Source organism: Vicia villosa, linkage group LG2 (genome assembly GCF_029867415.1).
Source record: "Vicia villosa cultivar HV-30 ecotype Madison, WI linkage group LG2, Vvil1.0, whole genome shotgun sequence".
Classification (NCBI taxonomy): domain Eukaryota; kingdom Viridiplantae; phylum Streptophyta; class Magnoliopsida; order Fabales; family Fabaceae; genus Vicia; species Vicia villosa.
Genome location: NC_081181.1, coordinates 203,329,477 through 203,347,277, shown reverse-complemented (window position 1 = coordinate 203,347,277; position 17,801 = coordinate 203,329,477). Strand labels below are relative to the sequence as shown.

The 17,801-nt window shown below is 31.9% G+C and overlaps 1 protein-coding gene across 1 annotated transcript; it reads right to left on the bottom strand.

Moving 5' to 3' along the window:
- Positions 1 to 15,311: 15,311 nt before the first annotated feature.
- On the bottom strand, positions 15,312 to 16,124 carry LOC131651102 (uncharacterized). The gene has a single exon (XM_058920772.1). It carries the CDS (start codon positions 16,122 to 16,124, stop codon positions 15,312 to 15,314), a length of 813 nt encoding a protein of 270 aa, XP_058776755.1.
- Between the last annotated feature and the right edge of the window lie 1,677 nt (positions 16,125 to 17,801).

The following is a 17,801-nucleotide window of genomic DNA, read 5'->3' as shown; positions in this document are numbered from 1 at the left end:
ACCTTTAATACGAGAAGGATTTTGTTCTAGTAAAGTAAATGACGTGGACAACTTTCAAGTTACAAATTCAGTGGACAGAAGTCTTTCTAAGGATGCTTTATTGGGCCTAGGTATGGCTGGGTGTGAGGCCCATTTGAAGGGTTCTGGATCTATTGGGAAAGGCCCGGGTTTTTCATCCCAACTATGCAAGGAGCTGGAGACAGAGTCTCCTTCTGCGTTTTTGTCCGTTTCGGCCTCAGAGGAGAGGCATTTCGTGCCGCTTTCAACATCTCCGGAGGGCTCTTTATTGTCTCAAGGAGCATCCTCTTCATCGGTTTGTGCTGAAACGGTGGAATCTGAAGGAGATTCACTAGCTGGGAAGGGATTCTCGCCAACACCGGTGGCGGTTCGTAATTCTTTTCAGCCTTTAAGGAAACCATGTGGTGTTGGTTGCAAGACAGGGAGGGGATCTAAGAAGGAATTGGAAAAGAAGAAGGAGCTCTTAGAAAATTTGAACAAGTTCGAGTCAGTGGCGGCGGGGAGTGAGACAGATTCAAGATTTGGGGAGGTTCCAGATTCAGATGTTATTCGAGGTAATGATAGATTTATGGAGAAAGATAGAGAGGAGGTGGCATCTAAATTATGGGAGAAAGCTTCTTTGTTTGGGGCGCATGGGGGAGCCTCTCATGATGTTATGGTGGAGGAAATTAAAGCTATGGAGAAGAGGGACAGAAATTTGAAAGCTCAGAAGGTGGTGTCTACAACAGGTATCTTATGAATATTGTTTCTTATAATGCACGTGGGTTGGGTAGCAACATCAAAAGAAAAGCTGTTTGCAATTTGATTCGAAAACAGAATTTTGAATTCTGTCTTTTCCAAGAGACAAAGCTGGGTTTGATTTCCGATAGGATTATTTTTGAATTATGGGGAGGAACGGAGGTTGAGTGGTCTTATAAAGCTGCTGTTGGTAATTCGGGTGGTTTACTGATGTTATGGAAGAAAGGTTGTTTTTCGGCTCTGTACAGTTTTGCGGGGGAGGGGTTTGTGGGGGTCTGTGGTTATTGGAAAGGTATGATGATGTACATTATTAACATTTATTCTTCTTGTTTCATCGATAAGAAGAGGAAGTTGTGGTGTGACTTGGTGGAGTTGAAGGGGAAATTGCCGTCGGGTGTTTGGTTATTGGGGGGTGACTTTAATTCCATTCGGTTGGAGGCCGAGCGGAAGAGTAGGAGTGAGGTGTTCAATAGAAGGGAGATGGACGAATTCAATAGATTCATTGTGGATATGGAGTTGGTTGATTTGCCTATGATTGGTAAGAGATTTACTTGGTTTAGTTTGGATGGAATTGCTATGAGTCGGTTGGATAGATTCTTGATGTCGGATTTTTTGGTGAAGGAGTGGAAGGCGGGTGGTCAAGTGGTAGGTGCGAGGGATTATTCTGATCATTGTCCGATTTGGATAAAATTAGATTCCTTGAATTGGGGACCAAAGCCTTTTAAATTCTTTTCTTGTTGGACAAAGCATGAGGAATTTTATTCTTTTGTTGAAAATACGTGGAAAGGATTTGTTATTCATGGTAAGGCGGCGTTCGTCTTTAAAGAAATGTTGAAATTGTTGAGGGGGGCTCTTAGGAAGTGGAACGTGGAGGTTTTTGGTTTGGTAAATCTTGAAGTGGAAGATGCAATTAAGGATCTAAATGTGCTTGATGAGTTAGCTTCTGACGGTAACATGGTAGATTCGGGGGCTTTGGCTTTTAAAAGGACGGAAGCGACGCAAAAAATATGGGAGGTGTCTAAGTTTAGGGAAAGTATTCTTCGTCAAAAGGCTAGAGCGTTGTGGCTCGAAGAGGGGGATTCTAATTCCAAATTTTTCCATAAGGTTGTTAATCATAGAATGAGAAGGAATGCGATTTTGGGGCTAAACACTTCAAATGGGTGGGTTGATAAAGTGGAGTTGGTCAAGGAGGAGGTGAGGAGACACTTTGAAATTAGATTTAAGGAGAGTTTATGTTCGAGGCCCCGGTTGGATGGAGTTGAGTTCGGTTCCCTATCGGCGGAGGAAGCTTCTTCTTTAGAGTGTCCTTTTTCGGAGGAAGAGGTTTGGGAGGTGCTTGTTAATTGCGATGGGGATAAGAGCCCCGGTCCCGACGGTTTCACTATGGGTTTTTACAAAGTGGGATGGCCTTTTTTAAAAAAGGAGTTGCTGAATTTTATTAATGAGTTTCATTCCGTTGCGGTGGTTCCTAAAGCGGTAACGGCTTCCTTTTTGGCGTTAATTCCTAAGGTGGATAATCCTATTTCTTTGGATGATTACCGGCCAATTTGTCTTATCAATAGTATGTATCGGATTTTGTCGAAGTTATTGGCGTCGAGATTAAAGGGGGTTATTGGTAATCTTGTTTCTTCTTGTCAATCCGCTTTTATTCCTGGCCGTAACATGTTAGACGGGGTTCTTGTTCTGAATGAAACGTTGGATTATGCTAAGAGGTTCAAAAAGAGGTGTATGATGGTGAAGGTGGACTTTGAGAAGGCTTATGATTGTGTGTCGTGGGATTTCCTTAGATACTTGCTTATTAGGATGGGTTTCGGGGTCAAGTGGAGAAGATGGATTGAGGCCCTTGTTTTTAATAGTTCTATGTCTATTCTTGTGAACGGGAGTCCAACGAGGGATTTTGCGGTGTCTAGAGGTTTGAGGCAAGGTGATCCACTTTCACCTTTTCTCTTTTTGTTGGTGGCAGAAGGCCTATCAGGTATGGTTAAGGTGGCATCGGAGTTGGGAGAGTTTGGAGGGTTCGCCGTGAATGACAATTCCAAATTGGAAATCCTCCAATTCGCGGATGACACCGTTCTTGTGGGTGAGGACTCTTGGTCTAACTTGTGGACTTTCAAATCTATTCTAAGGGGTTTTGAACTTGCCTCCGGTTTAAGAGTCAATTTGACTAAGAGTAGGCTTTTCGGTGTCAATCTTGATCCTAATTTTAGACAAGCCGCCTCTTCTTTTCTCAATTGTGTGATCGGCTCGTCGTCTTTTGTTTTTCTTGGAATTCCGATTGGCGTGAATCCGAGGAGATGTTCGGTGTGGAGGCCGATTGTGGAGAAGTTTCGAAGAAGATTATGTGGGTGGCATCATAAGCATTTGTCTATAGGCGGAAGAGTGGTGCTTTTGAATTCCGTTTTGACTAGCCTTCCGATCTTCTTTTTTTCCTTTTACAAGGCTCCTAAGGCAATTATAGAGGAGATTATAGCCATTCAACGTGGTTTTCTTTGGGGTGGTAGTGAGGAGAGGAAGAAGGTGTGTTGGATTAGTTGGGATAATGTTTGTCGGGATAAAAAAGATGGTGGTTTAGGGGTGAAGCATTGCGGTAGATTCAATTTGGCGCTTCTTGCCAAGTGGAAATGGAGGATCTTGAGTGGTGGCAACTTTTTTTGGACTAACTTTCTTTTTTGCAGGTACGGTGATATAAAAAGAGCTATGCTTCGAAATCCATCCTTTCATTCTAGAAGCAAAGTCTCTCTTTGGTGGAAGGATCTTTGTGCTTTAGGGGTTGATAATTCATCCTCTTGGACGAATTGGTTTTTTAATTCTATAGCTTTAAAGCTCGGTTCGGGGACTTTTGTGGAGTTTTGGTTTGATGTGTGGATTGGCAACATTCCTTTGCGTGTTTTATTTCCGGATGTTTTTCATTTGGTAGAGAACCCGCATTGCAAAGTGGCGGACATGGGTAGGTGGATCGGAGATTTGTGGCGGTGGAATTTCTTGTCTTGGTGGCGTCCTTTGAATCGGATGGTTGATTCGCAATTGGAGAATCTTATTAATTTACTTTTGCCGGTTCAGCCCCGTAGGATGGAAGAAGATAGTTTCAAGTGGTGGCGTCATGCATCCGGGTTCACGGTTAGTAATGCTTATGATTCTATTTCTTTGAATGAGCCTTTGCTTCTTCCGCCGGATTCGACTTTAAGGGTGGCATTTGATTGTCTTTGGAAGACTAAAGTGCCATGTAGAATTTTAATTTTTGGGTGGAGGTTGATTTGGGATAGGCTTCCTACAAAGGTTGAGCTAGCAAAACGTGGGATTTTGGTTAATACAAATGATGTGTTGTGCCCGTTTTGTCTACATTTTGAGGAAGATGTCAATCATCTTTTTTTTGGTTGCTCTTTTTCAAAGTTTTGGTGGAATAAATTGCTTCTTTGGTTAAATTTGCATGATGATTCGTTGGTTGATTCGCTTTTAGCCCGGTTGTGTTGGTTGGATCATCACTTAGAAGAGGAGTATGGTGTAGATTTTAGATGGTTCTTCGGTTTACTTTTTTGTTGGATTATTTGGAAATGTAGGAATGATGTTATCTTTAATGGCTTAGTTTTAGACTCTTTTGATGGTTTATCTTTATTGAAATCTTTATCTTGGGATTGGATGGGAGTTTATTTTAGGAACTTTTGTAATGGCTCGAGGGAGGATTGGTTCCGAGACCCGAGAGCTTTCTTTGTGTTAAGAGGTGGGTTAGATCGGTAACTTTATTCTAAGTTGTGTATTTTGTTTCTTTGGGTTAAGCACCCCTAGTGCTTTTTAATCCAATTTCGCTTATAAAAAAAAAAAATTATTAGAGCTTGAAATATATAGACCGTCGTACCGACGGTGCTCGCAATTAAGTCGTAAAAATTATGATTAAATTTGAATTATTTTAGAGATTATTTTTTTTAATCTATTTTTAATTCAAAGATTTATTGCGAAAGCGTAACTTAGAGATATCGGTTCTGATTCGAAAGAACAAAACCCATATCTGGCTTAAGTAAAATTCTGATTTTGATTTTGAGCGCTGTAAAAGCATATTTTAATTAATTTTCAAGAATAAATATTTTCAAAAGGATTTTAAGAACAAAAACGAACTTGCAAAAGTCGGTAATACTGTTAAACTTATTTTTCACTCTAAAATAACTTTTCAAATAGTTAAAAGTAATTGATTTTCAAAAATAAAGTTTTTCACTTTTAATACTGACACGTGAAAGCAGCGGAATAGATTTTAGGAAAAACATGCTTTTAAATTAATTCTTTTACTATGAGAAAATATTACCCCAATTTAGTTATCAAATAAAACAACATTGCAAGTATTGTAGGCTGACGAGAATTGCATCCCGGTCTCCTGTCTTATAACTTGTTTATAAAGCTTAGTTTAGTTCTTTTGCACTCAAAACTATTAATCATCGCATTAGATTTACACAGTAATAATATATAACAGTAGGTTGATATTTGGTCCCTGTGGATTCGATAATCTTTTAATTTTTCACAATATTTCCGTGCATGTGCGGAACACATCAAGTTTTTGGCGCCGTTGCCGGGAACCAGTTTAGTCAATATCGTAACTTCGTTTTGCGCCTTATAGACTAAGGAAAATTTTAGATACTTTCTCTTTTCATTCGTCGGTTGTATGCCAAGTACTCTCACTTCAGAAGACGAGCTAACACAACCTATAAACGAACCATAGTGTTTTCTTCATTAGAAACGCGGAGTCGAGCAACTTCTCGCCAAATTCATTCCAGTTATGGCTGCGAATGATAATTGTCCTCTTAATGACTACGCCTTCACATCTTGATGTGGATGATCAGCAAGTGCATAGAATCTATCGTAGTTATAAAAGTTATTGAACCCACATGGACTAATAAACAATCTACCGTTATCTATTAATATTATGTAAATCTAAGGCTGATGTCTTTTAATAAGAGGGGAATGTTATTTTCAGTGTACCTCTGGTACTCAGATACATTTTGGCACTTAGTTTTGGTTAATAATATTATTTGAAGGAAGTATTAACTTAAAAACACTGCTCACTTTCGCATAGCTCGTGTCATATTTCAAAACCGTAAATGTCATGTTGTTGCTCCACAAGTTACAAGTTTGAAACAAGTTTTAAAAATAAATGAGTCCTAATTAATTACTAAAGTGTTGTAGATATTTTTAGAAATTAAAAATTTACTTTTTATTAATCGGATATCGGTCTCACAGTGTCGCTCTATTGACCTAGGGATGTCAATGGGGCGGGGCGGGGCCGGGGGATACATTCCCATCATAATCCCCGCCATCGAATATATTCCACATCCCCGCTTCGGGTCTCCGTTACGGGGGGATTTTGTCCTCCATCCCCGTCCCGGCGGATCCCCGCGGGTCCCCACGGATCCCCGCGGGTTCCCACGGATCCCCATGCGGAGATCCATAGACATAATTATTATTTTTTTAAAATCAAATTAACAATAAAAGCTTCAAAAAATAACGACGAGAAATTTATAAATTACTCCTTTACTATAAATATATTGTTTTAACAATATTTAATCTATAATATTGAGTGTCATGACCACCAAAATTTCAAACTTAAAATAAACTTGAAATAATCATTTAGATCTCAGTCTTTTACTAACAATGCATATATATTTTAAATTTGTGTATAAGATTAATTATATGAAATGACAAATAGACTTACATAATAATTTAAAATTATATATATATATATATATATATATATATATATATATATATATATATATATATATATACATATATATATATATATATATATATATATATATATATATATATATATATATATATATAATAAGGACATTTGGCTATTTTATGCGGGGCGGGGACTCCACGGGGCGGGGGATATTTACGCCACCCCCGTCCCCGAAGTCCTCGGGGAGACTTTGTTCCCCATCTCCGTTCCCGCGGGAGAAAAATTCCCCGTCTTTGGGACCCCAAACGGGGAATCCCCACGGAGATCCCCGCTAACGGAGGCAAGTTGACATCCCTATATTGACCTGTATCTAGGTTTCGCTTTTGCGCAAAATTTTTAAATTTAAAAACTAAAAAAATGAAGAAATAAATTAATAATAAAAATCAATGTTAACAAAATTTATCGAGTCCCGTCAGAACGAATGTCCTCACATTCCGAGCTCTAAAAGCTTAGCGGAACATAATTGACATAAAACTCATGTCATAATTATTATTTATGCAAGTTAGGAATTTAAACATGATCAGGATTATGATTCTAAGTAGTATATATATATATATATATATATATATATATATATATATATATATATATATATATATATATATATATATATATATATATATATATATATATATATATATATATATATATATATATATATATATATAGGAGCGTATCCGGTGAGAACTAATAAATTTGTGAGAAATGAGAACTATTAATATCAATCGTTAGATCTTATTAACGTTTAAGATTTAAAGATTCCATATTAAGAGCATCTTATTGAATTGTTTTCTATTAAACTTAATATGTAAATATTCCATAAAAAGAAATTCTTACTCAAAATAATTATATTGCAATAATTACATCGTTATTTAAATATTATAATTTTTTTTATCATAAACATATTTAATATTTAGTTAGGATATGAATATAAATATTTGTTATAAAAATACTTTAAATTTAGTTATGATATGAGTATAAAATATAATTTAAATCTATTTAAATTTTTTCATTAAAATAAAAATGATCAAAACTATAAATATTTTTGAAGACTACAAAAAATCCAGAAGAATAATATTAAATTTAAAATATTCAGAATCATATATTTTTTACACATATTCCTAATAATAAAAATAAATAAAATAATTTCATAAATTTCTTTAAAAAATATTATCTCTTAAAAAAATAATTTGATTTAAAACATATATTTTATCGTTGTATCTTCCATTTTATATAGTTATATATATTTTTCAAAATATATTTTGATAAATAAAATTTTCTAGACTTGCTTCCAAAATCAAATGAGACTTCCAATATTTTATTAACAATTTAATCATTGCAATAAAAATTATTAAGTAAAAAATTACCGTAAGCTATATAGCTCTTGCATTAAATTATCATTAGTTATAATTGTCATTTTTTAATATTAAATATAATTATAACAAATAGGAAAATATTTTTATAAGATTTTTTTATAAAATTTTTAAATATTAATCATAGTTTAAAAATATTTAATAATCATAATTATTTTGGGTAAGAATCTCTTTATGAAATTTTTACATATTAATCTTAACAAAAATAATCCAGTACGGTGTTTCTTGATATGGAATTTTTAAATCTTAAACGTTAATTAAATCTGACGATTCATATCAATAGTTCTCATTTCTCACCATAGATATTAGTTCTCACCGGATACGCTCCCTATATATATATACACTAGTGAAGGACCCGTGCATTCGCACGGGTCGCGCAAAGTCGATATAAATATTAAATATTATATAGTTATAGTTTAAGTTATTTAATTTATAAGTTGTAAAAATTGTCAGAATATACATACAAATTATTTTGAAAAATATATGAGTATATGATCTAGTACACTTCACATACACATATATATAATGTTGATTATCTACCTGTGTGTTCGCATGTATATAAAAAATATATAAATTAAGTAGTGTCGACCCATCAAAAATGTATATTTTAGTAGAAAAATATAGGAAATAATTAGGTAGTCATCTATCTGTGCGTTCGTACATGTCGCACAATGTCGTTATAAATAGTAAATAAATATAATATAGTGATATTTAAAAAGAATAATAAATTTGTCAAATTATAATAGTTGTCAGGATATACATAGAAATTATGTTGAAAAATATGAGTATATGATGTAGCACACTTCACACATACATATATAAAATCGAATTTCTACCCGTGCATATGCATAGGTCGTGTAATATTTTTATAAATAGTACTCCCTCTATCCCAAAATAAGTGTCGCATTTGATAAAATTATTTGTCCCAAAATAAGTGTCGCTTTAAGTTTTCAATGCAATTTTAATTTTTATCTTCCAATTACGCCCTCTAATTAATACTCTTAATTTATTATTCTATCTCTTTACAATTATGATCATTCAAATACACCAATAATAAACAGGGATAGTTTTGGAAAAACACTATTCTCTCTCTTTCATTTATCACATTTTCTTAATCTGTGTGAAATGACCAACTATGACATATATTATGGGACGGAGGGAGTAAATAAATATGGTATAGCGATGTAAAAGATATACAAATTAAGTAGTGACGACCCGCCAAAAATATATATTTTAGTAGAAAAATAAATGAAATAACTAAGTAGCTAGCCATCTACTCATATGTTCATTATATTCAAGTAAAATACTTGTGATGTCACCCGAGTTCGTCTATTTATTAAAATAATTATATCAACAGTAGACTTTTCCTATTTATAAAAATTATTGTATCCACAATTTCTTTTTTTCGTTTATAATTTTTTTTCTATCAATCATAGTTTTTTTTTCTATTTATAAAAATATTTTTGTCAACAATACACTTTTCCCGTTTATAAAATATACTTAATTAATAATATTTCCATTTTGCAATATTTCTCTAAATAATTATCATTATAATATAAAAACAACTTAATTATTCTTATATATTTTTATTTATTTTATCTTAATAATTTAATTATAAATTATTTTATCAAATATAACTATATTTATTAAAAAAATCAATATGATTAATTACTTCTTTCAATAATTATTATTTGTTTAATATTAGACTTTGATCAAAGTGAGTTGTTACTACACAAATATTATATATTCAATGTATTAGAATGTAGTTTTTTTTTCTTCTTTTAATGTGAATACAATCCAAAAACATATTTAGAATAAGTTTTAGTGAAGTACAATTCCTCTATGTTTTTTTTATGCATAAATTTAGCCATGTCAATGTTGTTTACAACTCATAATCAAAAACTTATGTCCCAAGAAAAAAAATATGAACTACCTAGTTTAATCTCATACATACTCCTTTAATATTAAAAATTCAAGACATATGTTTAATCTCAAAAAAACTTCACGAATGTTACCAAATCAAGACACATGTTTTGATTATAGTTCCAATTGTTTCTCCAATAATGCATGGGATTAAGTAAGCAAAGAAAATTTCAAAAGAGAGAATACAATTTTCTCTCAAAGATACAAATAATGTTAATTACAAACATTATAATATTCTTTCATAACCATAAATAGTTTCAAAACCACTAAATATATACACATTCTTTCATAACCATAAATAGTTTCAAAACCACTAAAGAAAGCATGGACAGTAACAACAACTTTTTTAATTGTAGAGCCAAAGTAAGCTACATCAATCTCACACATCTTCATTAAAACCATTGAAAATATATATTATACGGCAAATTCATTGTCTTCTTCTATATAATTAACTATATAGTTAACAACAATCATTGGATCTTTAGCAGGACCACTAATAAATTGAAAAGAACACAACTTCATATTACTCTGAACAGGTGCATCATTGACTCAGCAACCAATCAACTTCTTAGTATCTTCAAAAGAGAAAATAATCTTAAAATCACAAACTCGGTATTATTTGTCTATATGTCTCTTATGAAGTATCAACCGTCTCTTATAAAATCCAAAAACATAAGTCCAGATCGCTTGAAACATGTAACACAGCAAAATTTAAACCACTAAAAAAGGACTTAACATATGATTACCTCCATATTGCATATTATTTAGTTTAAAATCAAAAAATCCATTGAATTTTTCTTACATGACATCTTGAGTAGTAAATCTTGTAGTTATCAATGTTGGACTTGGCTTGGGAAAAAATGACATCTTGAGTAGTAAATCTTGTAGTTATCAATGCTGGACTTGGCTTGGAAAAAAACTTACATAAGATCCAAATGCATAATATGATTGATCAATTCATAAATTGTTGACAGTTTAAACTTTAAATTGTTGTTTCAATTATATTATAAAAAGTAAGTGTATCACAATTCAAAAGTCTTCATAAATCAATTTGTAAAACAATGCAGTGATCATCTAAACTACTTATGCTTATAATACTGTTTATTCTCAAATAGATCCATTAATCAATATATGCATGTTATATAATAGCTCACCATTTACTAAACAAAAAAATTCATCTCAGTGAAATTGATTTAATTGAATTTTAAACAAATCGAAAATCAAAATAAATGACAGATCCAAAGATTTCCATCATAATTTCAACACCACGGTCATAATCGGAGTTAATAATCTATGAGGGAATATGCAAAATTTTAAATAATCCTCTAAAACATTTTATCAAAAAGTTGGTGTGCATATGCAAAAAAGGAAAGTTGTGAGAAATGGTGAACAAATTATACCTCTCTCTTCACGTGAAATAGGGTTTGAGGGTGAGAAAGGAAGAGAAGTAAAACGAAACAATATCAAACATTAAATTTTTGAAAAACATAAATATATAACAAATGGAATATTGTAAGGCGAAGAGGAAAACGATATCAAACGCATGATTGATGAAAAACGAAAAAGTGGGAGATGAAGGAAGAAGCATACGGTATGAGATAGATTTTAGATAAATTTTTCGAAAAGAAAAGGAAGATTGACAAATGCAGTGTATAAGTTTTCGTTGAAGGAGTGAAAGATGCAGTGGATTCGGAAGGAGCATACTGAATGAAACTTACATATTTTGTTTGGAAGGTTGAATGAAGAGATTGCAAAAACACGTTACTGGACATGCTATGTTACATTCACCTTCTTAAATAAATGATTGGTATGAGTATTTAGGAAGAATGAGTTTAGGGTTGAAGGAGAGAAATGAATGTTGTTGAGGTGTGGATGAGTTAGGCATGAACGTAGTTATTATACTAGTGTGTATACCCGTGCGAGGTACGAGTTTAAATTTAGTATGATTGATTTCGATCAATAAGACTGTAACGAAATTTAAAATAACCATATACCGATTAGTATACTCACGGCTTTAGATCGTCTCCGTGCGAGGCACGGGATAAAAAGATTCAATAAAATTATATACATAATAAAAATATTTTCTCTCCTTTCAAACATTCAATAAAAAATAGAAATAAAAAATATTTGATAATTCACTTATTTCCGAAAATATTGACTTTTGAGATAGAATTTTTCAAATATTAAAAATAATTTTTATTTATTGACTCAATTTTTAAAATTAAGAAAATATTTTTTTTTACAAAGGTACATAAGATTCATATAGTATGAATTTACATTAACAAATAAAATCATATATTATACATTTACATTTATTCATCTTTCTTATAAATATTTAATACATAATAAAATAATAAAATAAATTAAATATATAATTATCCATTTGTTTTTTTCATAAGAAAGTTGTGATTTCTATACATCATATCATATTATCTTAAAACAAATATTATATCAAATTTTATTATAAATGTTACCATTTTAGAGGACCCATGCACCATAGAATCTCCACGTTATTTTTAAAATCTTTTTCCTTTGAGTTTGATTTTTTAACTATATTTTATTATAAATAATAATATGTAATAATGGTAATAAAGTAATTTACTATTACCATCATATTTATTTCATTAAATCTATGGACTAATATGTCAATGTAACACATTTGTGTATCATAACATTCGTAAAAAAATTTATTTAGTTTGTATTAAATAAAATGATATATTTTTGATTCTACTAATCAGTATATATTTTTTGTTTAATACTAATTATAAAATTACTATTGTCAAATTTAATACAACATTAGCGTTAAAATTAATAATATATTTTCTTAAGTAAGTGCATTATTTGTTTTTAATCTATATTGATTTATTTTTATGTTTTGCATTCTATTATCTACTATTAAAATTAAAAAAATAAAATTGACTTCATCATTATTACTGCCTTAAACATTTTTTTATATAACCGGACAAATAATTAGGACTCTTACACGAAAAATGGTTAGTAAAAAAAAGTTTATTTCTTCTATTATCATAGCAAAAACTTTCTCGCATCAACTCTAAATATTCATTTTTTCTATTAAATGTTTCCTTATTAATGAAATTTAAATTGAAAATCAAGAATTTAAATTTAAAATCAGAATGTGGCAAATCACACTTTTAAGACTTTTTTTTAATAAGTTATATAAATTTGAAATGAAATTATTTATGATTTTTTATTGTAAATAATAAATCATAGAAAAATATTTTACTGAATAAATAACTAATACACTTCTTCAATATTAAAATCAATTATTAAAATTATTTATTATTCAATCCGTTTATTTGTGGCAATAGAGCTTCTCATACGGATTAAGAAAATGTGATAAAAAGAAAAAGAGAATTTCTTTTTGTTATATTACCCTTATTTTAATTATTATTCTTTTAATTTTTATAACTTATTTTAAATAATTCATTAATATTTAAATATTGTCATAATTCCTAGAATTCCAAAAGATACATTGAAAATGGTTTGTTTGTTTTGCGTTATAAAAATTAGAGGGAAATATTATAAATATTTCCAATAAAAGAATTGTTAAATTAGATTAATTGGAACATAATAAAATAAATATTAATTTTTTTTTGCCTTTATGCCAATTATAAAAAAATCCTCTGCGCGTCCATTTCCTTTTATTCTCTGTCTTTTCTCTCAAGGATTTAACAATCAAAACGTAAGTAAAATATCCTCAACCCACAAAAACCCTAACCTCAATCCATTATATAATTTTACTGTTACAATTACATGGCTTAAAATATCCTCAACCCACAAAAACCCTAACCTCAATCCATTATATAATTTTACTGTTACAATTACATGGCTTGATGCGGATGCAAAAAAATTAAAATAAGATAATAAAATCGAAGGAAACAAAAGGAAAAAAATGTAGGTACGTCTTTTTAATTTCTCCATGGTTTTACCATTGTTGTGCGGATGCGATTGGCGGTGTTGTGGTGAGGTTGATATATGGTGAATGGTTGAGTGGCGAGGTTGATATATGGTGAATGGTTGAGCGAATGCGATTGGCGGTGTTGTGGTGAGGTTGATATATGGTGAATGGTTGAGCGAATTTGGATTAGTTGATGGAGGATTTTGACACAGGTTTGTTATGAGAATTGTAGATGACCTCAAGGAAGTGAAGGTATGGTTTTATAGCATGAGGAATAAGTGAATTTGGGCAGCTTTGCATTGATTAATTGTTGGCCGATAAATTCCAAACGTGGGAATCAAAACAGAATGAGCAAGCTTAATTTTTGGCCCAATAAATTCCAAACATGAGAATCAAAGATGTTTGATCTTCCCAATGGTCCAAGCACTCCTTATTTCACGTCCCAATAAATTACAAACATGAGAATCAAAACAGAACGAGTGATGTTTGATCTTCCCAATGGTCCAAGCACTCCTTATTTCACGTGAAAAATAAAAATAAAAACAAAGTATCATTGATAAGGGATAGTTGAGATTTCTAATAGTGAAAATAATATTAACAACTTCACGTGTTTCAAACAATTTTTGTTATATAAATAATTAAGTAAATATAATCAAATAATTAAATAAATAAAATAAAATAAATAAATAAAGAAATAATAAAAATTACTATAAATAGAATTAAAAGAAATTGTTAGAATGCATACGGGAGTGATACTTGGCAAACTTGCCAAAGTACTCCTTTTGCTTTATTATATTAAATGATGATTGAAGACGCAGACAAAATTGAATGAGGGTAATGGGAAAGGATTTGTGCAATTGAGTCAATGCAAACTTCACTTGGCTCAAGGTATTATGATTCAATACAAAAGGGAGGATTAACTGAATTTGGAACGTTGGAATCTCAATGGATTATTAATTGTTTGCAGATTTTGTAATGATTAATTAATTAAAGAAAATGACAATTAGGGACATAAATTAAGAATGTTAAAATGGGTTAATTAAGTTAATTAGGTCATTATGTTGGTATATTACTTTCTTATATTGTTATTAGATATATAATGCATTTTTAGTCCCTCTATTTATATTTTTTTAACTTTTTAGTTCTCCTTTAAAAAAATTCAATTTTTTGATCCCTCAACTTTAATGTTTTAGATTTTTTTTTATCCTCTTCTGATTTTTGGATATGTGACAGTGATGATTAGGATAAATTATTTATTTTTAATGAGGTGGCATTGTTGATTGGGATAAAAATTAAAAAAATTATTAATTGATATTTTTAATAATATTATAAAATTATATTTTAAAAATAAAAAATAAATTTTAATTTTAATTAATCGTTGTTTTAAGAATATTTTAATTTTAATTAATTAATAATGATCATTTAAATTTTTTAATTAGGAAATTTTTTAACCAAATATTTTAACTATAATATTATGGGCTTAGGCCATGTACTTGCAGCATTTCCACTTCTGAAGCCTATCTATGTGTTATCTTTTTTTTGGTAACAAAGAGGGCCTCTATGCGTTATCTTTATAAACACTAGATTTGTTTTTTTTTTGACAAACATAAAATCAACTCATATCATTAATCAAAATGTGTTCAATACAAGAAGGAATCATATCAAAGGAACTACGCCTAGTCCAAGAATCGGCCGCCTTTGCTAACGCATTAGCCACCGAATTCGCTTGGCGTTTTACAAACTTTACCTCAATGTTGGGAAAATCAAGCAGCAACTTATTGATGGAAGAAATAATAGAACAAAAATCCGAACAACCTTGCCGATTTAACAAGATAGCTTGAACCGTTATTTGAGAGTCGCTTTCAAAAATGACATTCTCCATGTGCAAATCAATGGCACTATGGATAGCTTCTTTAAGAGCCATAGCTTCAGCTTCAAGAATAGGATAGTTGCAAAAATCCCAAGCTGCTCCCGCAAAAAGAAACCTCCCTAGGTGGTCTCTCATGCACCAGGCCCTGTTGGTAGTACCCCGTCTAGTATTAAAGCCGGCATCGACGTTACATTTAACTCTACCTTCAACCGGTGGGACCCAAGACTGGACCGGAGGCAAATTATCAGAAGGACCATTATCTCTTTGCGCCGAAAACCACTCACTCCAACTACAAAAAGCATTCAACCCAAGCTTAGAAAAAACATCACTCTCATTATTCCAAATCAAGTTATTACGGTTCTTCCACAGCAAATCAATCATAACCGCAACTCTACCCGCAATCAATTTGTCCTCCTTGCTACATATATCAAGAAGAAGGGAGGTAATATCATGAAAAGAAAGAATACGGGAATCAATAATATGGGACAAACCTGCTACCCGCCAACACTGATTAGTAACTGAGCACCCAAAAAAGTCATGCCACGAGTCCTCCATCGCAATCTCACAGAAAGGACAAGTAACGGGACAAGAAACATGATGATGACGCAGCCTCACTCTCGTCGGAAGACAATCCCGACAAATTCTCCACAGTAAATGCTTCGCCCTAGGAGGGCTTTTAATGTTCCAAATACTACACCAATTCCCCGCAACTCCTGTACCCCCGACCAAGAGGACTCCCTCCGTCACACCCTATAACCCATCCTCACACTGTATTCCCCATTTTGCTCCTCACCCCAAATCCATCTATCTTCCTGCACCTCATCAAGTAAAGGTACTTGAAGAATACTCTTCGCCTCATCGGCCCCAAATATCTCACTAATCAACCCAGCATTCCAGAATTTTCCATAGGGAGATAGGAGCTCATGAACAGACATAGCATACACTCCTTGTCTTTGCGGGCCATTCAGCATTCCCTCTCTATTACCCCTAAGCCATGGAGAACGCATCACCGGAATATTCCTGCCATCCTCAATACTCCACCTACACCCCAGAGACAAAAGAGACCTAGCTTGCCAAACACTAGATTTGTTTTAGTACTGCATAGAAATGAAGCACGTATTCATAACTAATTTGAAATTTATTATTAATTTTTATATATATTAGGCATTTCAATGTTAGGCATACACTCCTTTTATCTACCGATTGAATGAAATAAAAGAATCAGGGAAAACTGATTGAATGGAAAGTATAGCAGGCAGTCGAAGCTAAGGTTATGCTTTGAAGTTATCAAATCCAAGAACAAATGGAATGAAGATAAAGCTATTATGTGCAAACAATGAAATATAGGCTACACACCTTTCTATATTTTACCAGGAGATGAAAACAATATTTAGGGTGAGTTAATCTTAATCCCCAAATTGCTTTTAGTGTTTATAATTAATATTGTTATTGGACTCTCTAAGAGTATTATATAATGTAGTTTTATTGAGAAATTTGGAATCGATGAATGAATTGAAAAAGTCTTTATTTTCTAATTAGTTTTATTTATTTTTTTATTTCTTAACTTTTTCTAATTTTGTTAGGGTTTAGATTTAGCTTTTTAACAATTGACGCTTTCATTCTTGACATCAAGACCTCGTACGACATACCCATTTCCCTCTTCTTTCACTACTCCATTTTATCCTTATCCTCCTAACATCTCCAATGTCACTCCCTCATTTTCATCTTTTTCATGGGAATTTCTTCCATCTTATTCCACCGACATTTTCCTTATAACTCCATCACAAAATTTATCCTACACCCATAGATATACACCACATCTACAACCTCCGTATACCATTGTAACAATATCAAACTCATCGGATTCACACTCACCTGTTTCCCCACAAAAAACAATTCAACACTCCATTCACATTTGATTATCACCAACAACCTCAATGAAAGCATCAATTGTTAGGACGCTAAATCTAAACCCTAACAAAATTAGAGAAAGTTAAGAAATAAAAAGACAAATAAAACTAATTAAAAGATAAAGACTTTTTCATTTCATTCATTTATTCTTTTCTTTTTTTGGAAAAAAAGGGGGCCAAAGCCCAAGGAACAAGAAAGAAACTACTCAACAATCACTCTAGAAGTGTGACTACCAATCATATCTTCAAGCAGATATGATTTTAAACTCTCAGGAGCCTCCTCGAAGAACTTGAGACCACTCTTGGACTTCCTCCCTAGTTT